The sequence below is a fragment of the Engraulis encrasicolus genome, chromosome 9 (genome assembly GCF_034702125.1).
Source record: "Engraulis encrasicolus isolate BLACKSEA-1 chromosome 9, IST_EnEncr_1.0, whole genome shotgun sequence".
NCBI classification, from domain to species: Eukaryota; Metazoa; Chordata; class Actinopteri; order Clupeiformes; family Engraulidae; genus Engraulis; species Engraulis encrasicolus.
The window spans coordinates 14,048,279-14,074,249 of record NC_085865.1 but is presented as its reverse complement, the minus strand read 5'-3'; the positions used below and the strand labels follow the sequence as shown (position 1 = coordinate 14,074,249).

Sequence of the window (25,971 nt, the reverse complement as noted above, 5' to 3'; positions counted from 1 at the left end):
TGTGTGTGTGTGTGTGTGTGTGTGTGTGTGTGTGTGTGTGCCTGTGCGTAAGAAGGAGAAAGTGTGTGTGAATATATAATAATTGTGCCAGACCCTCCTCTGTGTGACACGAGACATGGGTCTCACTGTGTGTGTGTGTGTGTGTGTGTGTGTGTGTGTGTGTGTGTGTGTGTGTGTGTGTGTGTGTGTGTGTGTGTGTGTGTGTGTGTGTGTGTGTGTGTGTGTGTGTGTTAGTTACCCGCAGGTAAGGAATGCTCTCCTCTATCCTGTTCTCTGATTTCAGGATGAAGCCGTAGTGTACTTTTGCAAATCCATCACTTGGTGCTACAGCCAAAACCTGCAACAGAAAGAAAGGTAGTGCATTGTTAGTTGTGTTCTGCATCTCTGTGACATCTCTGTCAGTGGTCCGGTCCATCAAAAAGAGAGAGAGAGAGAGTTTTCATGTGACGTAGGTCTGACTGTGGACCTTGTTTTCCAATGCAGTTATCCATGAACTTTCGTCTTGCACCTAACGGTATTGTGTATTCCTTTTACTAAATGAATTCATTCATTCTAATTAGCTTACCATCAGATATACCAGTTAACCAGTGAATCATAGGTAGAACCTGCTATTGTATGTACTATTTACAATGTGACTTCTGAATCCAGGTTCCACACAACTCATAATAGGCCTATTCTTACAGTATTATAAACACACAGTCCAATTTAAGGTTTAATAACTTACAGGGTTCCCACTCTAATTCAGATATGAAATTCCATGATTTTCCATGACTTTCCAGACCCAAAACACAGAATTTCCATGACCACTTCCGTAAAAAGAAATGGCATTAAACAGTTTTAAAAAGTGTGAAAACTGAAGATTATCTTCACCAGAGCCGACGAAGTGGGCTCATTTCATTCTAGAATGTTGCACTTTACAGTGTGAAACCAAACCGTCTTTCGCGAAGCGTTCTAGTATAACCAGTAAGAAACAATGGTACACACCAAATGTTTTTGGTTCTACACAACTTAAAAAAAAATCCATGATATTCCATGACTGTGCATGCAAAATCTTAAAATTTCATGACTTTGCATGACTGGAAAAACTTTTATGAAATTCCATGATATTCCAGAAATTCCATGACCCGTGGGAACCCTGAACTTAAGTTTTCCTCACCTCTTCGTAAACTGTTTTGGCAGCCTGGTTGTCACCTATCAACAGATGGGCCACTCCCAGGTCGTTCTTTAGAGCAATGTCTTCAGGGAAGGTTTGGACCAGCAGCTGCAGTGTAGCCATCGAACTACGCATCCGACCTACAACCATACGGTAGACAAACGACTCACTCATGAGTGGATAGAAGACCTCACAAAAACGTTATACATATATACAATAAATGAGAAAATTAAAGCTAAGGGTCTTGTATTTGTATTTTAATCGACATAGAAAATGTCACATCGCAGGTTTTACCAATTATTCTGACTCAAACTATTTGCAGTTTGCAGTGTGTGTGTGTGTGTGTGTGTGTGTGTGTGTGTGTGTGTGTGTGTGTGTGTGTGTGTGTGTGTGTGTGTGTGTGTGTGTATTGTGTACATACCCAGGAACTGCTGTCTGTCGGCCCTTCTCTTGAGAGCAGCTTTGATGAGGCCGGCAGGTGCGTCTGGCAGTTCTGCGGCCTCCTTATAGGTGTTCACAGCCTTCAACAGCATCTCGTTGCTACGCATCTTCTCAGCTAGGTCATCCTCTGACTTCACAAACAGACATACACACATAAACAATTATTAGGTGCTGCATACACATATGTGGACATTTCTAAATGCAGATATTTTTTATTAGTTTGTGTGTAAACGAGACATGTGGATAATAATGAAAACTCAATAACTAATGTGCATTGTAAAACTCTGTTTACGTGTAAATAAGAGGCCAAAACCAAGACATTTTCAAAAATATCCATATAAGTGTAAAAAGCTGCTGAATACATTCAAATGATAAGGCACACTCAAATACCAGCCATATACCTGCAAATACCGTTTAGAAAAGGCAGCTTCTCCTCTAACTACACAAGCATAAAGAAACATGATGTTCCCATACTCCTCTTATCAGTGCTATGGTAGAGAAAGCTTATTAAAAAGTAGGGTAACACTTTCTATGAAGCCCATATCTATAGCGCATTATGAGCACATTTATAACAAATTATAATGCACATTATAATTACTTACAACGCATTACGACTACACCGATGATGTTTCATGATGCTTTATGTTAACAGTAATGAATAACCATGAATCTAGTTTATAATACTTTACAAATCCAAGGGTATTATGAGTGCCCATGACTGGATATAAACTACAGGCTGCCTGATGGGGCTTACAGTACATTATGATGCATTATAGATGTGCATTATACAGTGCATTATAGATGCATCCATATGAACTTCACTTTACTTACAGCACACATTGACGACTTATGATCTCACATGAAACATTATAGCATCGTATGAGCCCTTATGACAGTTTATCATCCAGGTCTGTGAATAGAGGGGTATAGGTACTCATAATGTACAAACCCCAACTCCGATGAAGTTGGGACGTTTGGTAAACAGTGAATAAAATCAAAATGCTATCATTTTCAAAACATTCAATCTATTCATTAGATGGAGAATAGTGAAAAGACAACATATTAAGTGTTAAAACCGAGAAAAAATATTGTTTTGGGGGACATATGTACTCATTTCTAATTTGATAAATCCAACACGTCTCAAAAGAGTTGGGACGGGGATCAGTGAAAGTTAGTAAACATCCAAATAAGATAAAACAACAAAGAAGAACATTTCAAAATGAATTGTACTGACGGACAATATAGGTGTCCAGGTATAAGATCATCACAGAGAGGCCGAGTCACTCAGAATTAAAGATGGAAAGGGAATAATTACCATAGTTATTACATACATTTTTGAATTCCCTTTGATTTACCACGATTGAGTGTATATAAGACATATTTTTGTTACTAAAATCATTGTATAGGTTCATGACATCATGAAATATATATTGGCTGTAGTCTCACTCTAATTCCTGGAGTGCTAGAGCTATTGAAAATTGACCATATTAAGAATGCTTAATGCGTGCAAATGATACAGGGGTGTAACATTCTCCTAAGCACCTGAGCTCACTTGAAATAAACCCAGAAGACATGGGAAACTGTCCTTTGCTTACAGAAGTCAGCAGAAGTTGTAGAAGTCCATTCTTTTTGACAATAATAGAGCATTGCACATCCTGTGCTACAGTGAAAATGGACCATCCAACTTGTGTTAGTGCTAGCTTCAAAAGTCAGCCTCCATGATGGCATGCGGGTGCAGTAGTGCATTGGTTAAGATGTTCTCACTCATCTGTAGAGTTAAATACAGTGCTGAATGGTATAAATGGGTTTTAAACAGCATGAAAAGCCACTCATGCATTATATTTTGAAGGGAGATCTTCGATTACTGCCTCATAGTAAGGTCAAATTGCATTCTCTACTATGTTTTAACAGTTTGGCTCCATCATAAGGACCAGCAGGTGATAAAATGGTGGGTTTTTGGTCAAGACCTGTCACACTGTAAGCACTACAGAAAGGAAAACACTGCAAAACATGACAAGGAATACACCCACCATTTAAGCTGGTGAAATCATGTCCAAGATAGGGATTAACACTGTGTTTTATATAAAATCATCTCATTGGTTAATGTATTTAACTGTTAAGCGTTGTCTTTTGTTTTGTTTTTAGTCTTCCTCGACATTTGCTGCCATTTATTGTCCCCGTCCCAACTCTTTTGAGAAGTGTTGGATTTATCAAATTAGAAATGAGTACATATGTCCCCCAAAACAATATTTTTTCTCGGTTTTAACACTTAATATGTTGTCTTTTCACTATTCTCCATCTAATGAATAGATTGAATGTTTTGAAAATGATAGCATTTTGATTTTATTCACTGTTTACCAAACGTCCCAACTTCATCGGAGTTGGGGTTTGTACTATAAGCCCAATCAGGCAGCCTGTAGTTTATAGCCAGTCATGAGCACTCATGACACCCTTGGATTTATAAAGCATTATAGGCTAGATTCATAATTATTCATAACTGTTAATATAAAGCATCATGGAGCATTATGAGTGTAGTCATATTACGTTGTAAGTAATTATAATGTGCGTTATAATTTGTTATAAATGCGCTTATAATGTTGGCTTTAAGTAAAGTGTTACCAAAAGTAGAGTATGCCACTTCTTAAGTAGTTTATTTCCAGAATTTATGCTGTCCATTTACAAATGTAATATTTTTCATGAATACCATCCATCAATTTCTATGTATTCATTATGACCAGTAATAGACATATCTGGCTACAAAACTTAATGTACTTTTGTCGGGCCAGTAATTATTAGTTATTACTTTTTAGAATACATCACATTGCGTAACATTACAAATGGCATTTTATCTTTAAGACCAGGAAACACATCTGTGTGTAGTAACCTTTAAAGGGGTATGCCACTATTTTGGGGCTTAATACAGTTAAAATCGTTGGCTGGGGTTTATAAAGGTGGTAAAGTGTCTTATTTTTCATGTTAAGCGTTGTCTTGCTTTAAGACAAGTTAAAAGAGGGAATATGTTGCTAAGCTAGTGAAAGTCAATGGATCCGTGTAGCATGCTACAATGCTACAACTTGTCTTAAAGCAAGACAACGCTTAACATGAAAAATACAGGCATGAAAACAGGTCAGGGGTGAAAAAGGTGAGAAAGGTGCGCCGTGGCGCGGTGGCAGGGAGCGGCGCGTGTGCTGCAGCGGTGCGCGCGCATGTGCTGGTGTGCAGTGGCATTTTTGGGGGATAGTGTTGTAGGCTATAAGAGTCATACTAGGGGGGTCTGGGGGCATGGTCTCCCATGGGAGAATATTTAGCTAAAGCCGTCTTTAGATTATGAATTTTGAGCATACTGTAGCGACCCAGGGACAGTGAACATAAGAAGAACTGCCAACCATCTTCGTTACTTCATGATTGTCATGCTGTCATGTCTGATGAGGGGGATAGATAGATAGATAGATAGATAGATAGATAGATAGATAGATAGATAGATAGATAGATAGATGGATAGATGGATACAATGGATTTTGGTTCTCAGCCTTTTAAAAAAAATAAATTCCCCCTTGACCTCATTAAAACCCTGCCAATGCCCCCCTTAAAAATAAAATAGACTAATGCCCCCCAATGGCAACTAAGCACCCCCTCCTCTCAACACTATCAAATGTCCCCTCAACACTTGTCTGGTTGTGATCTCGTTTGAACAGTTAATCATCATATTTCAGACAACTTGTACAAGTAATACAAAAAATCTTTTCAGTTTGGATAAACTACTGAAATGTTAGTCCATTCGCCTAGTATATCTGTTTCCCTATAAAAAATAATAATAGGAAAGCTCCAACTTTGACCGTGAACAAAAAACTGTTTGACCGTGTTCCACTAGCTTTTTAATGTCATTTAGATGTAGGCTACCAAGGGATTACAAAAAACTTGGCATGATTCCTAAAACAATTTGTCCCGTGTCAAACGATTGACTAATTTCGATCTTTCTCCCTCTTCCTCTCTCTCGTGCGTGCTATAAGGAGCCGCAGCATTCGAAGCATGATGTTGGATGCCTCGCGTATATGCGCTTCTTCCCCGGCCGTAGCGCCTACTATTTCGCCATTTCGTAGCGCACAGACCCGTTAAAATAGCCGTCAGGAAAACGTGCCGTAAGCCTTCCCAAGCTTTCATTAACGGAGCTCTTTTGAGAATAAATACTTTTTCACGTGGGCAGGGCAAATGCGGTTTCAAATTATTAGGAAAACAGCTTAACCACTGTGGCTAACTACATCCACTCACTTCTCATCGAAATGCTTGCGTCTTGATGTTCTCATAACAAGAATCATGATCTCAAATAGCTACCTCTCTGGGAAACGTGTAGACTATCTGAGACAGATCATTTGGACATTTTCTTAATCAGAGATGTTCTAGAACTAAAAAGAAAGATATTTGATACAACCACGCCAGCCCCGCAGACCAAAGTGGCACCTGTTTAATAAAACGCTTTCAAATATAAGTATGAAGGGCGGGACTTAGATTGAGCTCGTTCACGTTATTGGCTGTGCCGACAGCAACAAATGCTGTGATTGGCCAAACGTCAATGTCAGTTGTGGAATCTCTCTTGAAACTGTAGGCCTATAAAGTTTTCTGCGGTAGAGCGCTACAGATTGATACAGTAAGTTGGCGCTACACTTTTCTCCTCGCTCGACCCACACCCCCCCTTTAAAATTTTCTCCTCGGATCTACACGATTCACAGAAATGACCCATTTTGATTTCAAAACGGCGAATTTCGCCGAAAGGTGAGGGATTTTCATGCCTGAAATAAGACACTTTATCACCTTTATAAACCCCAGCCAACGATTTTAACTGTATTAAGCCCCAAAATAGTGGCATACCCCTTTAAGACCAGCTGTGGCATGTATGGATATTTACCTTAAACAGCTTGGGCTCAAGGCAGTGCAATATATTACACACATTGATAAACAATAGATAAGATGCACTATACAGGACAAGATACATACAAATGGTACTATATAATATATGATCATACAATGCATGTTGGAAACATCCAAAAACATAACACTGATGTTCATATTCACATGCAAAACAGATTTCAACACTACCACCATCACTAAAAAGATCCAGAAAATCCAGAAAATTGTGTCACCTGTGCTTTTCCATAGCGACTCCTGGGGCTGTGAGGGTGCTTCTGCACAAGTCCTTCAAATGCTCTCAAGGCCTCCTCGGCTTTTCCCTTCACAGAAACAAGGGCGGAGATACAGAAGCACAGAAACATAAAATATGAATTACTTGACAAATATACAATATACAATAGCTACTAAGAATGAATTATATTGATTAGAGGAGTAAATGTGATTTTTGATTCTGACATAAAAAAATCAACATCATAACAAAAATGTAGGAACAACGTATTACCTTTTTGCGTAGTTTTTCTGCTGCATCAATCTCAGCCTTAATAGTTTTGTCAAACTTGTTCAGCATCTTGGGTTTCTTCTTTTTAACTGTGTAAAATTTGAGAAACCATTAGAGGAGTAGTTTGGAAATGCTGTCTGGCCTCGCCGCCCTTCTGATGGCACGAAGGCATCAGAACTCTTAGGTATTGAGGTATTGTACTCATTTTCATTGCACACTGCTAAAATGTACACCAAGCCTCGAGTGTTTTTTTTTACCTGTAGTTTCCTCAGCTGTGTTTGACTGAGTGTTGTCCTGCGGAGCTTCTGATGCAGCTGGAGCTTCTGGGGTTTCTGGTTTAGGTTGAGTTTCTTGGGCGGCTGCAGACTCTTCTGGCTCTGGCTCTGTAGGCTCTGGCTGTGTGGCAGATTCAGACGTCTCTGGTTTGGACTCTGTGTTTGCTGGGGCTTCCTCTAGTAGATCCTCTGCAGTGCGGGGCTCCTGGGCCGGCTCAGGGGGCGCTGTTGTGCCAGTTTCTTCCTGAGCAGTCTCAGCAGCAGGTGGGTCTGCTGATGGTGTAAATGGTAAAAGAAAAAAAGTGAAAGACGCAAATGATTATGGCTGAGCGGCTTGACACAGTATAAGCAGTGTTCATATCAGCACTATTCCCCATACTTTGTTGGATCAGATGTATTTTTAGATGTATTAGGTACATTATGCTTAACTGTTGAATCTAGTCTTGTTTTCTTTTGTTTCAGTCATGTAAAAGTCATCAGAAAAAGGATAAAAAATGTTGGGGGGAAAAAATAAAACTTAAGACCAAATGCATTGGGGTTTTTTAGGTGCATTTTGCCTTGATTTTGATAGGACAGTATGAGAGGCGACAGAAACTGAGTGGGAGGGAGATGGGGGAGGATCAACAAATGATGGCTGGAATCGAACCTGGGTCACTGGCATAGGCGGCGGTAGGGCCCAAATGTGATGTTTTAAACTGTAATGAGTAAATCAGTTGTGTACTGTACTATATGTTAATATTCCAATGATGTAAAGGGACTTTTAAGATAATACAATAGTCCATTTCTAAATGTGTAATACAGTATGTCCACATTAGTTCTTCTGTGACCAATAGGGGCATAGCTTTATTTTATCAATAGTGTGCGTGCATGCATGTTTGCTCTTATACAGACCTGCCTCTTCAATTTGCTGATCGCCAAACTGAGCACTGTAAAGCACAGTTGAATCGCTGTGACCTAAAGAAAAGCAGAGACACTAGTTGGACAAGCTCATGCTTGAAAACCAAGGCCACTTTCAGCAAGGGGCCAAACAATAGCTACTGTGCTGCACACTAGTCACCACACCCCACATTGGACACAGTATCCATTCCACACACACTGACCTGTTTCCTCTGGGCCTGCCTCCACCACCAGCTCTGTGGAAACACAAGACATTCCAGCATCTACTATGAGCATCACATGACACTGACAGTCTCTTTTCAGGAGCCCTCAACTCCAAACTGTGTCTTACAAGGTCTTCAGGACAGTGCAAGTGAACAGATTTGTACATTTTTTTGTACAAAAAAAAACGTTACTCTCGAGTTTAATTCTTGTATTTCATTTTAGTGGGTTAGCATGACAGACAGACGTTTCGTCCGAAACATCTGTCTGTCATGCTAACACACTAAAATGAAATACAAGAATGACACTCGAGAGTGCAGCTTCTCTACATCACATGTGACAGCAAATGAATGAACAGCAAAGGAGTGAGCTGAACATACAGGTGTGCTACTAAAAGATCTACCAAACATAAGACGATGTTTTTTGTTCAAAAATAATGGCCATATTGTAAAAATGTGTGCGGCTTGCATGCAAAGTATGACTTAATTGATAATAATTTATTAAACATTGAAATTGAGTTGTTTTTGTGTTTGAGTTCCTCTGACTGAGAAGCTTTAACCAAATGTAAGTGAGAGGAAGTCAAAATACATACAACTGTTTAAAATGTGTGGTTGATTTTGGTGATGAATGGCGTACACATAAAAAATGACAAAAACTTGTTTAAGAAAGAAGACACAAACAGACATGTGAAAGAATATAAAAACAGACATACATACAATACTATCAGAAGAGCATTAAGGATGAGGCATAGGTGGAAAATTACTGAGCTTATTTCAGGGGACACATTAGGCCCAGGGCCAGACTAATGCACAGGGAAGATATGGCTGCAGCCTAGCCTGCCAGAGGTGACACTGTCTAAAATAGCTCATTCCAACACCAATGTCAGCCTTCTTTTTGTTTCTTTTTTACATAGTCCTACCTCCTGTAGTGTCAATGGTGTTAAGGCTCTTGTCATCTAGAAGAAGAAACATAAAAATAGAATGACATCAATAATACACAGGCAGTAGCTGTTCTTTTGTTTATTTGAGCAGGTGTGAACTTGATTGGGTTACTGCTCCTGCACAGTACATTACAGTGTCAATAGACATCTAACAACAGTGTCTATACTAACTGGAATGGCGCTCAACATTACTGTAGGCCTTATGACATTACCATCAATGTATTAAAAGCAGATGTCAATGACAGCTTAAGTCAATACACTTTCTGACAGATGTTTCATCACTCTCTGGTGTTAAAACAGGAAGCCTGTGACATGCATACTGACCTTGTCTTACACTATCAAAATTAATCTCTGTAGAATCTGTGGAGACAGAATAAAGAGCTAGTTTAGAAAAATCCTCGGATGGGAGCAAAACAGTCTGATGTTTGATTGAAATACATTAATTAATAATCAATTACACGCACGCACACACACACACACACACTAAAGTTTGTAAAAGTCCTTGGAAGGCCACAAGGCAAGGCCACACACGTCTGACATTAATGCACACACTTATGCATGCACAACACACACACGCGCGCACACACACACACACACACACAGAGTTAAGTTTATAAAATCGTTGGGGGTCCACCAGAGAACACTGATGCACACACGTATGCATGCATGCACACAGGCACGCACGACACAGACACACATTATCCATCCGTTTTAATCCATCAAAGGGTTCAGTCAAACACAGATATTTAATTCTCTTAGTCTAATGGGATATTATAAATACCATAATGAATATACATATTACCAAATGGTATAAATTCCCGGTCCAAATGAGAGGTGGCATCATCAGCTACAAAATAAAGGGAGGAACTCTTTGAAGGCATAGAAGTAACAAATGTTTGATCGATTTAACATGTTTGATCGATTTAACCTGCAGTCAAGTATGACGGGGAGGAGGGGTGTTTCAAGGCATTATTCAATTATGGTCTTAGAATATCTCATGCAAGTGTCTTTTTTTTTAATTTACTGTGTTTTGAATTTACTATAGTGTATTGTGAACTGCATATTTTAGTAAAATAGTGCAAGTGAAAGCCACTTTCTACAAAATGGGATGTTCTCATGTCAAGTTGTTGTGCATTATTTGTACATTGTTTCTTACCTGTCAAACCTTCATCAATGTCCAATGAGTCTATCATGTCATCCAAAAAAAACATAAACACACAGGTCACTCATGTTGTTCAGAAGCCCAACAACAGACTACCTAGTACTGCATGATGAATGAAGTCAGTGGTTCCCAAACTGGGTGTTGGGACCACTGTGTGCGTGTCACAAACATATTCTTAGGTCCTAGCGTAAATTGGGTCGCAGCAGAGCAAGTTTGGGAACCACTGAATTAAATGACCAATGGTAATAGCATACCTTCATTTGATGACGGTGGGTTGCTAAATTCTGTTTCTGCTCGAGCGTGTTCGGCTTCAGTCTTTAAACCTGATATAACATTCTCTTCACTGGATGTGTCTGAATAATAGATATGTTATTTACAATACAGTGCATTTAAAAGTTCGACTGTAATTTTAAATGGCCAATTTTCACTAAAACATTACAATGCCAGCTTATCTGGTGTATGCTTCTGAGGGTCTACTTACTATATTTTAGACACTATTCTCTTTCATGCTAGAAACATTTCGGTAACACTTCCAAATAAGGGGCCATAATTAACAGTAAAGTAGCTGAAACCTAATACTTAAGTTAGGGTTAATAATCATTACTTAATGCCACAATAGACACATATTAATTGTTATTAATGCATATGTTTAACATTAGTAAGCAGTTACTTAACTATTAGACAACTATTACCTTGCGTTACAAGTTAATATCATATTATCATTTAACTAATAGATAAGTAAGGGCACAGTTAATAGTTAAGTAGCTATCAGGTCATACTTAACTAAGGACCAAAATTAACACTTACTTAATACAAAAGTAAGGCATAACTAATGGATAAATAATACAGAAATATTGGGGTTTTGGACCCTTATATTAGAGTTGGCTGAGGATAACTAATGGTTAATTAATAGATAGATATTGGTGTTTGGGACCATTATATTAGAGTTGTTTTATTTGGAATTATTATTCTTATTTGGAAGTGTTACCAACATTTCCTTTAAGATGCATAGGATTGTGGCCAGAGTAGGTATTACAACTATGCTGTTCATTGAAAATGTGCTGCCTATTGCCAAGATTTTCATTAATATTCCTGAAGTAAACTGAAGTTACTAGTATGACCAAAATACAGTACGTATGAAAAATGCAGTTTTCCCAGTCATGCTCAGTGTTGGGTGTAACGCGTTACAAAGTAACGCGTTACAGTAGTGTAACTACTTTTTTCGTAAAATAGTAGTGTAACGCGTTACTACTGGGAAATTAGGTAACGTAACGCCGTTCTTTGTTAAATATGGCAAAACGTTACTTTTTTTGTCCGATCGCGCTGTCTGCACTTATTTTGAAATCGCGCCACAGACGCTAGGAACAAGCGTGCCGTGCCCCGCCCCCTCAGGCAGTTTCTCCCTCATTGTGTCAGTCACTGCAGGCTCCGGACAGAAGCACCTACGACGCTGGCATTAGAGGTTGTGAGGTAGACTACAAGGGAAGGACTGTATCAGAGCCTGTAAATACATTATTCACAAAGTTCTCTATGCATCGTTTTTGAAAGTAATGGTCCACATTTGATTGCAAACAGTGTGTTAGGACTTCGAATTGGTTTAGCAGTAGCTGTAGCTAGTTGCTAACACAAATGAAGGCAAACTGTGTTTGAGCTCTGCTGGCAGCTAACTATTGGTAGCCTATTAAAAACGAATTGCTTAATAAACTTTTCACACTTTTAAACAGTCCCCAAATAGTTCGTTTGGAATGCAAAGACCCTCATAAGACTGCAAACAAAGTTATGAGCAACTTGACAATTTATTATTGGCTTTTGCATTTAATCAACATGGCATCAAAATGTGCCATTTTCTTGTTGACAAAACCTGGTGTTCTCCTATCTATGTGTCCTCTTTGTTGGGTTCATTATTGCCTCTGAATGTAACGCAAAAGTAACGAGTAACGCATTAAGTTACTTTCCACAAGGGGTAACTAAGTAAAGTAAGGCACTACTTTTTTGAATAGGTAACGAGTAACGAGCACACACTACTTTTAAAAAGTAACTTCCCCATCACTGGTCATAATGAATACTTGATACTTGAATTTGATGGTGGTGGTAAGTATTAACGGGACACTGTGCAGGAAATGGTCAAAAAAGGTACTGCAACTATACTGCTCATTGAAACTGGGCTGCCTATTGCCAACTTTGATCTTTACATGAAAGTTTACTAAGTAATTAACAAATATTTTCTAGTATGGTCCAAGTAGTCATTTTTGCAGCTAAAAATTGCTATTTTTGGAAATTCAAAATGGCGGACCATGGAGAAGATCCCCCTTTTCATGTATGAAAAGTGCACATTTTCCGGTCATAATGAATACTTAGAATTTGATGGTGGTGAAGTATTCATGAAATAGGCAACATTAGTGAATGGGCAGCATGAATTCTGGAAATAAACAACTAAAAATCTCACACAGTGTCCCTTTAATGAAAAAAAATTATATTACTAAAAATATTACAGTGCACCTTTAAACAGTATGCTATAGTATACCCAAACTGGAGAGATCATGGAAAATGTATGAATTGGTTACCTGTTACTGGCATGTGTTGTGATGGCTCGCTGGCAGTTGGTTTCTCTTTCAAACCTGTTCATGGGTGAATGTGTGATGTAGATTGTGAGTGCCAAGTTTGCATTAACAGTAGGAGGGAAAATAAAGAATCTGCATAGTACAGTACATTGTCAAGACGTTTCTTTTTATTGCATTACATACATTTAAATCAAATATCTGCAGACTGAGTCTTGTTTTCAGATCATGTGACATGTTGTGTATCATTGGTCTATTGACAAACACACACATAAGGTAATAATAAGACAAAATGAAAAGAAAGAAAAAAGAAAAGTGGGAAAAGAAAATGAAAATGAAAAAGGTATGAACATGAAAAGATATTCAAGGGAGACATGCTCATAAAGTGGCTCAAAGGACAGAGGTGGCTAAAGCTCAACACGATATAAAAATGGGACGTATGTACATCCCCCTGAAAACATTAAGATGTAGCACCAGATTGCTTTTGAAATGAAGTACAACACTCATGACATGGCACAGGATTCTTCAAGATCAATAACCAAAGAGAGGACGCCTAACTCTACTCCAAGTAACTCATACTGAAAAAAAATGTTTTATAAATACCGTCCTGAGCAATCAGGTTATATGAAGCACAGTACATTTCAAATGAAATTTAATGTCAAAATGAAAAATAAAATGTTTGACATATTGTATGTAAACTATGATGTGTAGAGTTTATAGTATAAATGTATATTATTATGAAAGTAGAATGTGATGTGGCATTAAGGTGTAAAGCAAGGTTTTGTTTCCATAAGTTTCATTAAAAATGAAAAAGGACTAAGGTCCGAAACATCGTGCAAATAAATCACTGGGGGCATCAACAGTGTTGCGGACTTCTATCATTTACTTCAGTTACAGTACTTTATTTTGTCCAGCACCTGTGCCACTGATGTGCGCGCATTCTCTACCTTCTTATTAAAAATGAGGACCACAATCATTCAAGAATCATCTAATTGAATTCACAAGTCTTTCCAAGTTCTCCTTTAAAAAATGCATTTCCATCATGTTCATTACTTTATACAGTGGTCTGATACCACAAGGCTCAGCACATTGTGACATTTATTCCATTCTTAGCTGGCAAATAGGCCAACTGCAGAGTTTAATTTGCATTCAAAGGAATACCTTAAAGTCATTTGTTTATATTATATTATATAATCTCTCAGAAAAAATAACACATATTTGATAAAATTGTCCAAGAACTTAGAACTCTCTAAAATCCCAATGTCAATTTAAGCTGCAATGAGATTCACTCCACAAGTCACATTCATATCATACTGTATTTACACTGCTGACACTGCCATACTTCCTACCACTGCCGTTTGGTTTCACAACTATCTGATATGGTGAAGCCTTAACCTTTATCGTGAAGTAAGTTACTCAAGAGGAATTCAGATTGCTAAAAAAAGAAGTAATATGTACACTATTACAGACACAATTTACAACACTGTATGTCAGTAAAAACACCCAATTACCTGACAGAGTCAATCATGTCAGCTACTGTGGTGGAATTAACTTTTTCCACACATAACATGCTCATGAAAACCCCTAAATCAAAAAGACTTCACTGTACTACAAAGAGGCACGGTGAGAAAGATTAAGTTTGTTTGTTTGTAATCACAATACAGTGATATCATTAACACACTCAACTCCAAATGGCTGAGAAGTACGGCAGTCTCTAGGTAGCTTTCAAAAAATGCTATCCAAAATTTGTACAAATGCACCATCCAATAAAAGATTACAGATGACACACACTAATAAATTAATTTAATCTGAACAGGCCCAAATGTTCACACATTTTTTTACAAGGGCTACAACTACCTTAATAGGCTATTTGAACAGCTACTGGACAACTATTGAAAATGTAGGCCTACATATTGTGGCACTCCACTGTTTACACTCCTCACAACAGATATCATCCCCATGAGCCATGCACGTATGACCCACTACATGTGATGATTCACCAAATGTGTAAAGACTATTAAGTTTGATGCAGCCTCTCCTCTAGAGGCAAATGTGTGTTCATATTTCCACTAGGAGACCAGGTCAACAGCAGAACATTATGATATTCTTAAGTCATTCCGCTGTGTTGATCAAGTCATAGTATCAGCTATGAGAAAGCCTGGAGTATCAAAAGAAAAAGCTATGATGTGTAGATGTGAGGTAAAATTCACCTTTTTACGTTCATTTTTCAATTTTTCATGATAGGCTACGAACAAACCAATAACTTAAAAACCTCCCAAGAAGATAAAAGAACATTTCAAGGGTCTGTGGTATCCCATACTGCCCCTTGGCCCAGTTCCACCATCATTAGATAGGCTAGCTCTGTGAAGGTTCGATTGTTCTCTCCAAGGGCCTATTTTTTGCTTTCAGATTTTTTGGATGGTTTCAAAAGATCGCGCACATTAAGCTTTTCTTCCTTGGCACCCTTCCCCTTCTTTTCGTTTCCTTTATGATCGTCTTTATTTTTGTCTTTCTCTGCCTTGTCCTTATCTGATTTTTTGCCCACCTTCTCTTCAGCAGGTTTTTCCTTCTCAGCTTTGTCTTTGCTTGCCTTTTCCTTCACTAATTTCTCCTTCTCTGCCTTCTTTGCAAGTTTTTCCATCTCTGCTTGTTCTTTAGCTAGCCTCTCCTTCTCTGCCTTCTCTTTGGCTAGTCTCTCTTTTTCTGCCTTTTCCTGAGCTAGTCTCTCTTTTTCTGCCTTTTCCTGAGCTAGTCTCTCTTTTTCTGCTTTTTCCTTAGCTAGTCTCTCTTTCTCTGCTTGTTCTTTGGATATTCTCTCTTTTTCTGCCTTTTCCTTAGCTAGCCTCTCCTTCTCTGCCTTCTCTTTGGCTATCCTCTCTTTTTCTGCCTTTTCCTTAGCTAGCCTCTCTTTCTCTGCTTGTTCTTTGGCTAGTCTCTCCTTCTCTGCCTTTTCCTTAGCTAGTCTCTCTTTTTCTGCCTTCTCCTTCGCAAGCCTTTCTTTCTCTGCCTGTTCTTTGGCTAGTCTATCCTTTTCTGCCTTCTCCTTGGCTATCCTCTCTTTTTCTGCTTTCTCCTTTGCTTGCCGCTCTTTCTCTGCTTGTTCTTTAGCGATTTTCTCTTTTTCTGCCTTTTCCTTAGCTAGTCTCTCTTTTTCTGCCTTCTCCTTCGCAAGCCTTTCTTTCTCTGCCTGTTCTTTGGCTAGTCTCTCCTTTTCTGCCTTCTCCTTGGCTATCCTCTCTTTTTCTGCTTGTTCTTTTGTTAGTCTTTCTTTTTCTGCTTTCTCCTTTGCTTGCCTTTCCTTCTCTGCTAGTTCTTTAGCAAGTTTTTCCTTTTCAGCTTTCTCCTTGGCTAGCCCTTCCTTCTCCGCTGATTCTTTAGCAGGTTTTTCCTTTTCAGCTTTATCCTTGGCTAGCCTTTCCTTCTCTGCTTGTTCTTTAGCTAAGCGTTCTTTCTCAGCTTTCTCTTTTGCTAGTTTTTCTTTCTCTGCCTGTTCTTTGGCTAGTCTCTCCTTTTCAGCCTTTTCTTTGGCAAGTTTTTCTTTCTCTGCTTGCTCTTTTGCAAGTCTCTCTTTTTCCGCCTTTTCCTTAGCTATCCTTTCTTTTTCAGCCTGCTCTTTGGCTAAGCGCTCTTTTTCTGCTTTCTCTTTTGCCATTCTCTCTTTCTCAGCTTGTTCTTTAGCTAAGCGCTCCTTTTCAGCTTTCTCCTTAGCCAACCTTTCTTTCTCTTCTTGTTCTTTTAACAATCTCTCCTTTTCAGCCTTCTCCTTTGCTAACCGTTCTTTCTCTGCTTGTTCTTTGGCAATTCTCTCTTTCTCTGCCTGTTCTTTAGCTAAACGCTCCTTTTCAGCTTTCTCTTTGGCAAGCCTTTCTTTTTCAGCCTCCTCTTTCGCCAGTCTCTCCTTTTCTGCTTTCTCCTTAGCTAATCTCGCCTTTTCCGCCTCTTCTTTAGCTAAGCGCTCCTCTTCAGCTTTCTCTTTAGCTAATCTCTCTCTTTCTGCTTCCTCTTTAGCAAGTCTCTCTTTCTCGGCCTTCTCTTTAGCAATCTTTTCTTTTTCTGCTTGCTCTTTTTCAGCCTTCTCCTTCTCTAACCTCTCTTTCTCTGCATTCTCCTTAGCTAACCTTTCTTTCTCTGCAGCCTCCTTGGCCACTTTTTCCTTTTCAGATTTCTCCTTCTCCGCCTTCTCTTTTCCTTCCTTTTCTTTCAGGACAGCTTCTTGTGTCTTCAGCTCTAGAGCTCGAGCTGCGAGTCTCTCTTCCTCCTCTTGGGCCAATATGGTGCGTACTTCAGCTAGAGCCATTTTAGCAATTTTTTTAGCTTCGATCTTCTCGTGAATCATTCTTAGCTGCTCCTTTAGTGCGGACTTCAGTTTACGCCCAAGGTTTTTGGTTATACGTTCTGAGAACAAGGAAACACTGATTTCACAGTTGTCAACTGAACTGGGTGACATTAGCATGGTTGACATCAGCATGCTCTCTAGACATGTTTAGAGCTCAAAAATGTTTTTATAGCAATTCCGCAAACAGGCCTCTTAACAGAACTCGCATGCGCATTGTAATAGCTACCAATCAAGAGAGATGGGTAAAACACAACTAACAAAGACTATTCGTGGAAACATCCAAAACAGGCAATTATTTAGGCAAAGGATCTTCTTGTTAGCTTGTCAGCTATGCCATCTATAATGAATGTCGAATACAATGGATGCATAAATAGCTACCACAAAGGGACTGATTGGGTTAGAAACTCAAGGCTACATTCTAGAGGCACCACACAAAAGCACACACTACATTTCTTTTGGACTGAGGAAAAACAACAGCCTCAAATTAAATCACAATTATGCAGCAATACCATGCATTTCACACATCAATTCACAGAGTGCAAGTACTACCTTTGGCTCTGTAGGCTGGCAGACTGAGATTTTCATCTGTAAAGGGTAAAAGTGCCTTATTACGGCCATTTCTATACAGCTCTAATTAGTTAAATAAAATGCATTATTTATGTGAGAATTGAGAGACATATTAATTACTAAATGGGTATAAACCTTAATGGATTCAAACTATAAATAATGTTAAATGACATCAGGTTATGGGCTATACAGTGCCCTCCATTATTATTGGCACCCCTGGTTGAGATGTGTTTTTTAGCTTCCAATTATTATTATTTTTCTCTAAATAATATGGGACCTTAATGGAAAAAAAGAGAAAAATCCAACCTTCAATACAAGTGCATTTATTCAGTGGGGAAAAAATCCCACATAAAGAAATAATTATTTGACATCAAATAATGTGTGTCACAATTATTAGCACCCCTGTTGTTAATATTTTGTACAACCCCCTTTTGCCAACAAAACAGCACCTAAGCTTCTCCTATAATGTTTCACAAGATGGGAAAAGACAGAAAGAGGGATCTTCAGCCATTCCTCTTTGCAGAATCTCTCTAAATCATCCAGAGACTTGGGTCCTCTCCTCTGTACTCTCCTCTTCAGCTCACCCCACAGGTTCTCAATGGGGTTGAGGTCTGGGGACTGAGATGGCCATGGGAGGAGCTTGATTTTGTGTCTGGTTAACCATTTCTGTGTAGATTTGGCCATATGTTTAGGGTCATTGTCTTGCTGAAAGACCCAGTGACGACCCATCTTCAGCATTTTGGCAGAGGGCAACAGAGTTTGATTTAAAATGTCCTGGTATTTCAAAGCATTCATGATGCCATGCACCCTAACAAGCTTCCCAGGGCCTTTGGAAGCGAAACAGCCCCACAGCATCACTGACCCACCCCCATACTTCACAGTGGGTATGAGGTGCTTTTCAGCATGCGCATCTTTCGTGGCACGCCAGACCCACTTAGAGTGTTTGTTGCCAAAAAGCTCAATCTTGGTCTCATCTGACCAAAGCACACGGTCCCAGTTGAAGCCCCAATACCGCTTGGCGAACTCCAGACGTTTGCGTTTATGATTGTGGGTGAGGAAAGGTTTTCTCCGTGCATGCCTCCCAAACAGCTTGTTGGCGTGTAGACAGCGCCTGATGGTTGATTTGGAGACTTTGTGACCCCAGGATGCTACCATTTGTTGTAATTCTGTAACAGTGAGCTTTGGAGATATTTTGATTTCTCTTACCATCCTCCTCACTGTGCGTGGTGGCAAAATAAACTTGGGTCCTCGTCCAGGCTTGTTTACCACTGTTCCAGTTGTTTTGAACTTCTTAATTATTCCTCTCACAGTAGATATGGGCAGCTGCAGTTGAGTGGCAATCTTCTTGTAGCCTCTGCCTGACCTGTGAAGGTCGACGCACATCTGCCTCACTTGTATGCTGTGTTCCTTTGTCTTTCCCATGTTTAAGAGTGGATAAGAGAAATGGCCTCGGTGTCACGTCATAGTTATACCCCAGGGAAACAGGAAGTGATGAATTACTAATTAAATGTTCCTACATACTCTGGTAAACTTTGTAAACTACTGTAGAAATGACAGAAATGCTTCAATTATATTTATTTCCTGGGAATTGTTAAGGGTGCCAATAATTGTGGAACAGGTGATTTAATGAAAAATAAATATTTTTTAGTCAGGGATTTTTTTTATTTTCTTACAATTCATTTGAGTTGAAGGCTACATTTTCCTACAATTTTCAGTGTGACAGTATTCTTCTCCAATAAACACTGAATTTATTTTAAGGCTTTTAACACATCTCAACCAGGGGTGCCAGTAATTATGGAGGGCACTGTATATACAGTAGGTATTAGTTAGCGCTCAAACAATGTGGATTAGCCCACTTTTAGGTATCTCAGCTCATTCATTTATGACATGCGAAAAAGCGCAACACTCCACACAGAGACATCTGCACTGACAGAACATATCTGATACCATTATATATTTGCTGCTGAATTCGTCAACTACTCTGGCACAAGTATATTAAATACAGAGCTCACTCTTCAGACCATTAAATTAAACGAACTATCTACTACACCAAAAAGAGGACTGACACACTATAAAAGCTTAACGGAACCAGAAAGAGCAGCCGTTTTTTTGTAATACATTCACTATATGAACAAAAACAGAACTGAGTGCTTTTGCTGTCAGTTCGTTTTCTGGTCCACTTAGAGAGGACTGAGGACTCGGAGGTCTAGGTGTGAAAATACCCTTAGTGACCGGTAGAAGAGGTGTAGGCTAACCAGTGCAAAGCTCACCAAATGCTGCTGTAACGGCACAGAAAAGGGAATGTGCTAACAGCATTTCACATGAAATACAATCCATCTCATTGGTTCGATTCAAGTGATGTTATTCATTCAAACAGAAAAGGCAACTGCGAGAAGTTTGTTGGAGAGAGAACGCTCTTTACAGACCATCATAGCTACACCTACAGACCTCTCTTTCATATCAGTGCAACTGTACAAGCTTCAATTTCACAACACAAGTGAAATGGATGTTTACAGCTTACCAAGTCTGTGAAAAGCATGCTGGAAAGATACAGATCGACAAAAAGAACGACAACAACACGGCAAAGTCACACATGAAGTAGCATTCATTTTGACTGAATGGGCTACACCAGAGATATGAACTAATATCCTTCTAGTGATCAAGACACACCACAGGAACAATCATTCAAAGGCGATTTCCAGCCAATTTCAACAACATGCAGTTGTTCTGCTCACGTTACCACCCAATGACAATTTGGTTCAACCCTTTCCAAGATCCTGGTCATTCTAATGGGGGCATGGTTTGTTTACATTTTTAACAAGTCCGACAGGCGGACAACGATCCGTCCAAAAAATGCTACGGACAGATATGATCCCAAGAGTTCAAGAAGAGCAAAACAATCATAATTCAGTTGTTTATTATCACTTTGAAGCAGTTTGAAGCAGCAATGATTGGGAAAACGAGTCACGGCGGACGGACCAACGGACGGACAAAGCCTCATATAAAGATGCGTGAACGCATCTAAAAAGCATCTTGACATACTCCAAAGATCACCCCAAAAGGTTACTGTTATATTGTAAGGTATCTGCTGATGTTGCATAACTTTGGGGATGATATTTGTAGTATGTCAAGACATTGTAATGTAAGCAAACAATGTCCCCTTTAGAATAGCCAGGATCTCGGAAGGAACCAGTGGTGTAGTCTATGTAGAACGCGGGTATACGGAGTATACCCACTTCTAAATTTCAGGGATTTCAGTATACCCACTTAAATTGATTGATCCATTGTTTTGAATAGCACAAATACATACAGTATACCCACTTCAAAAAATGCTCAAATATACAGTATACCTACCATAAAAAAGTAGACTACACCACTGGAAGGAACTGTACCAAAAAAACAGCTCATTGGAACTGACAAGTCAAGGGTAGCGAGAGCAATGGAGCTGCATGTTAAAAGTGGCAGGAAGGCCCTCTTGATATTACCCTGATGGTGTCATAGCCTGCTTTAGTCCAAAACAGAACATTTTCTGTTAGTGTCTCTCAAACTCAAATGCACATCATTTTATAGCAATCAACTTGAATAACCAAGACCAAATCTTGCAACAACCAAGGTGAGAACGGTACTGCAGTCGAAATTTGTAGACAAGACCATGCATTCACAGTTTCTATGCAGTTTCGGGAAAAGTCAATATTTTCTGTAACGGATGCAAAAATACCTTCAAGGTCAAGGTCAGGCGAGTCCTCAGCAATAGTTTCTTAGCATAGAAAAGACAACAGGGGCGGCTCATCACTACACATTCACAACCTCATAGCCACTTTTAAGTATGACACGCAGATGAAAATATACCTTTCTCTTTCGGTTTCTTCTCTTTTTTAATAGCCTCTACCGTTTTCTCAGGGGGCGCTTATTAAGAGAGTTGGAAAATAAAAGAAATGCATTCAGATGCAAAAGATTATGACCATAGTATGCACACATGAAAAGACATACAAATATAGAAGTATTGTTCATCTATGCTTCCTGTGCAGTCATTAGGAACCGTGAGTACTACGTAAAAGACTTGCATAAAAGTCAACCCAGACACCTTCTTGAAAAAAAAGCAAATCAAAAGGTTGGCCTAAAAACCAAATCAGTGGGACCATAGATTGAAAGTAGCCTTCAAGTTGATAAGTTTATCTTAAATGAAATCATGTATCGCTTACAGCTGTATCCAGACTCTTTTGTTGAAGATAATAGCTTGCAAACATACCGTAAAAAGCATTAAAATACAAGTCAACAAAGGCCAAACAGCTATTGAAGTATCTCTTATAGGTAGAGGAAGCTAAACCAATGCATAAAGTTCCATGCAGAATGTCGCCTTACTTCAAGTTTATTCTGTGCTTTATTCTGTCTTTACATGACATTGAATGCAACTCAGATAAGCCATAAAGCCTCTGAAGAAGCCCCATGCATCACTCCTCTCACAAATTAACCAACTCAAAAGCTAAGAAGACACACAAATACCTTGCAGTCTCACTGTCTTTTCTTTTTTGGGAATAGCCACATTGATTGCCTTTTTCTTGTCTGCCATTTTGAGTTTGAGAGAGAAAAAGAGAAGATTAAAAACAACATAGAAAGTTGCAGTGCAGCCATCCTGTATAAAAGGGAAAATGAGATGGTGATTGCAGTAACACCCCACTGCCCTTTGGCCACGGAACATATGCAAAGTAATAGGATGCCCGTTTGACCTCTCCAGCAGAGTACTGTTGCATGAACAATGAGCTTACGGATATGTTTACACCCCTGCCAGACAAAAACGTAACAGTCTGGGAAACGAAATGGCTACCTGATAGTACTAAAGGGTGTGGAAATGTTTCCATCCTGAGTAAATCTACATTTTGGCATGCTCTGGTACTATCCAAAGATTTGCTATTGCATACATAGAACGCAATTAAATACTAGGAGGAAAAAAATCTGTATACATCAATAGATCAGCTAAGGTCATGTAGTTGATTGTCCTTTGGGAATTTAGATATCCCGTACACGTAGGTGTGCCCATTTACAACCATTTCAAAAAGGCACTCCAACATTCTCCTAAAGGCCAATTTATACTCATGGTGAGATGTGTTGCGAGTTACATGTATGTTGTGGACATACAGGATCTCACAAAATCGAGTACACCCTATCCATATCAAACTCAAATTGTGTAACAAGCACAGAAGATTGAAATTGCATGACCAGACTCAAATCTGCAGTTAAACTAAACATATTGATAAAGATAAAGAAATGTGCCATATATTTCCACGGGTCTAAGGTGCTGTTTCCACGTAGCAGGATATTTTTTTAGCAGGGTATTTTTTTCTCCTGCTAGGTGTAAACGCAACATGTGGATAAAAAAATCCTCCATTGTAACAAATGCGTTTCAGCCCCCCAAACAGGATATTTTTTTCTCCTGCTTTTTATACCTGGATTTTTAAATATCTGCTACGTGGAAACGGAAGGCCAAAACCAATGCAAAGCCAATACAAGCAGGAGAAAAAAATATCCACATATAAAAATATCCAGCTACGTGGAAACAGCACCTAAAACACTGTCAGTGGTACACAAACATTCTTGTACTAACACAGGACGTGGTTTCAGATATTCATCTTCTTGGACTGCATGCCATCAGGAAAATGTATTGCTGATCTTTCATGGCACTACTACATTGATTACTGAAACAATGGGAAACTCTCAGTCCTGTAGTACTGTCCCTTGAAAAAAATGTGGAGTAGCTATTGTTTTTTCTTCAATTTGTGAAAGGTGTAATCACTTTTGTGAGATACTGTTTGTGTCTGTGCCAGTGTTTTTTGGGGATTACTGCAGGTGAAATGACTGACAATCTGTGCAACATACTGGCAAATATTAAGCAAATATCAATAAATAATGTCCCTTTCACATCAATTGTTTGCCATGCTAACAAAGCTGCTCCTGCCCTCTCCCCCACCCCCTCCCCCTTGTCAATAGCCAAACCCTGGGCACTCCTGACATACCCGCACCCTTCTCTGCTACCCTCACTGTCACTCCATCCTCCACTGTCGCTGTGGCAACACCAATGTCTATGGAGAGAAACAGCGAGATGCTGTGCAATAAGCCATCCTCAGCTAAAACATCATCGCCTTCATCGGTCAAGCCTACAAGCACAGGAATAGCAAAGGAGGGGGGGGGAAGAGGAAAGGACAAAGGAAGCGAGTAGGGGAGAGGTGAGAGGGGAGATGGCACATTGGACAGACAGAAGAGGAGAGGACATTGGAGAAGGTTGATGCTGGATGGGGGGAGCAAACATGGGACAACATGTTACAAGAGCAACATGGATTGTCTGCTTTGAATGTAAACATTAGAGAAATGCAGACATGTGAACAAAATGAGAAAGATTGATGAAAACACTTCTACAGCTAATCCTTGCTGCTCTTATATCTGTTGGACACAAAAACAATTAACAGGAAGCAGCGTAGCAGTTAGCGTTGACTATAAGTATAAGGCCTTGCGAGCAGGTGACAAGTTTGCTTAGCTGCAATTCAGTTTGTGTACATATTAACAGCTCTATAGTGTTTCAGTTGATGAAAGAGGTGGACAGACTGACAACGATTTTAGACTATGGTATGAAAGATGAAGGGAAGAGTTAGAGGAGGAAAGAAGGAAAGAGAGAATGAAGGAGAGAAAGAAAGACAGATAACTGACCAAGTAATACTTTGGCGTCCTCGAGACCCACACGTCCATCTCCATCAACATCGTAAGGGGAAAGTGAACCTATGGAGAAGCACAAAAGAGATCCTAATGTACATGCACATATGACGGCAAGGCATTAAGTGTAACTGATAGACTAGCAAACTACATGAACCTGCCTAGCAAGCAGTAATATTTTTGAATGGTGAGGTGGTCTAGCCCTGATCCTTTTAAGATTGCCACATTACAACATTATTAACAACAACGGTTTAGTACCACCCACAGTTTAGTATCACCCTCAGCTATCTAACCCAAGTGATTCCAGACTCAAATTTTCATATTTTAGTCTGGCGCTCCAGGCTACTGGGCTGTCGCTTAAAGAAACTGAATACGCTTTAGGATTAAACAAGCTTAATATTGAATGTAATAAACGTATGGTGGTGTAGTTTGATATGCTGTACTTGACACATGAGAAAGTCACCCAGTCCAACAAGTTATTTTAAGCTTTTGAGTGAATGGGGTGTCCTTGCTTGAATACCACCTACTATAAATAGAGCTCCAAACCAAAACATCAGTCATTTGCATTGGGCTTTTCCAGACATAAATAGTTTGTCAATAGTTATATTTATCTCAGAAATAAATAAGATTTCCCCTAAAATCAATACAGGGAATAATCACTATTTTAAGACATTGAACATTTTAACAGGAACTTGAGACTGCATTTACATGTACATAAAGTTTCGCCCTGAACCAAGAGTTAGAAAAGGTCAAAAGGTCACAAGTCAAAAGCAAAACAATTACCAGCTTCACTGAAATATCTTGACAAAGCCAAGACATAATTATATCATTTAGAATATCTGCCTGTGAATTACAACAAACTGAAACAAGCTCCTAAGAATGGACTTTTTTGCTTCACGCTGGTCTGTTTGCTGGGTGAAGAGCGTCATGAAATGACATGATCTGGTGAAATGAGGCATACCTACAACCGTGTCGTAGTCAACAAGGTCGAACCAAACCACTCCGACCCCAGTCCAGACGCCCAGAAGGGCCAAGATAAAGATCCAGCTGAAGATGGAGTTCCCCTCTGACTTCTTCCCGTTCTTACTGGCAGCAGGCGGGGGAGGCGGTGGTGGAGCTGCGGCCGGCTCTGTGGAGCAAAGACACAAAGACACACGACCACAATCATAAGACACTGAGCAGCTGACAACACCACGAGCACGTCAATTACACACCATCCTGAAACCTCGTCCACAGGCAACGCTGTCAAGCAAAATGTCAGCCCATGTGTACCTCGAGTCACAATTGTGCTGTAGTCGTGATGAACATCTACACTTTGGAGGTAAAGTTTGTTTT

General features: G+C 39.4%; 1 protein-coding gene across 5 annotated transcripts in view; it reads right to left on the bottom strand.

Moving 5' to 3' along the window:
* unm_hu7910 (un-named hu7910) overlaps positions 1-25,971 on the bottom strand; it is a 36,536-nt gene that overhangs the window by 5,161 nt on the left and 5,404 nt on the right. For 2 of the 5 annotated variants that reach the window (XM_063206587.1, XM_063206586.1), the window contains exons 2-8: positions 25,598-25,765; positions 24,634-24,702; positions 22,438-22,497; positions 21,784-21,840; positions 21,653-21,691; positions 17,917-17,952; positions 13,175-17,426 (exon numbers count right to left, since the gene is read on the bottom strand). In XM_063206587.1, coding sequence (XP_063062657.1) covers positions 15,424-17,426; positions 17,917-17,952; positions 21,653-21,691; positions 21,784-21,840; positions 22,438-22,497; positions 24,634-24,702; positions 25,598-25,765 — 2,432 coding nt within the window. In that variant the 3' untranslated portion in view covers positions 13,175-15,423. Of the gene's footprint in view, positions 1-238; positions 338-1,156; positions 1,294-1,574; positions 1,726-6,732; positions 6,820-7,001; positions 7,088-7,255; positions 7,547-8,164; positions 8,228-8,373; positions 8,407-9,290; positions 9,327-9,635; positions 9,672-10,113; positions 10,159-10,467; positions 10,498-10,727; positions 10,827-13,037; positions 13,092-13,174; positions 17,427-17,916; positions 17,953-21,652; positions 21,692-21,783; positions 21,841-22,437; positions 22,498-24,633; positions 24,703-25,597; positions 25,766-25,971 lie in introns of those variants that run through there. The other 3 variants (XM_063206590.1, XM_063206589.1, XM_063206588.1) reach the window with 3 other exon arrangements.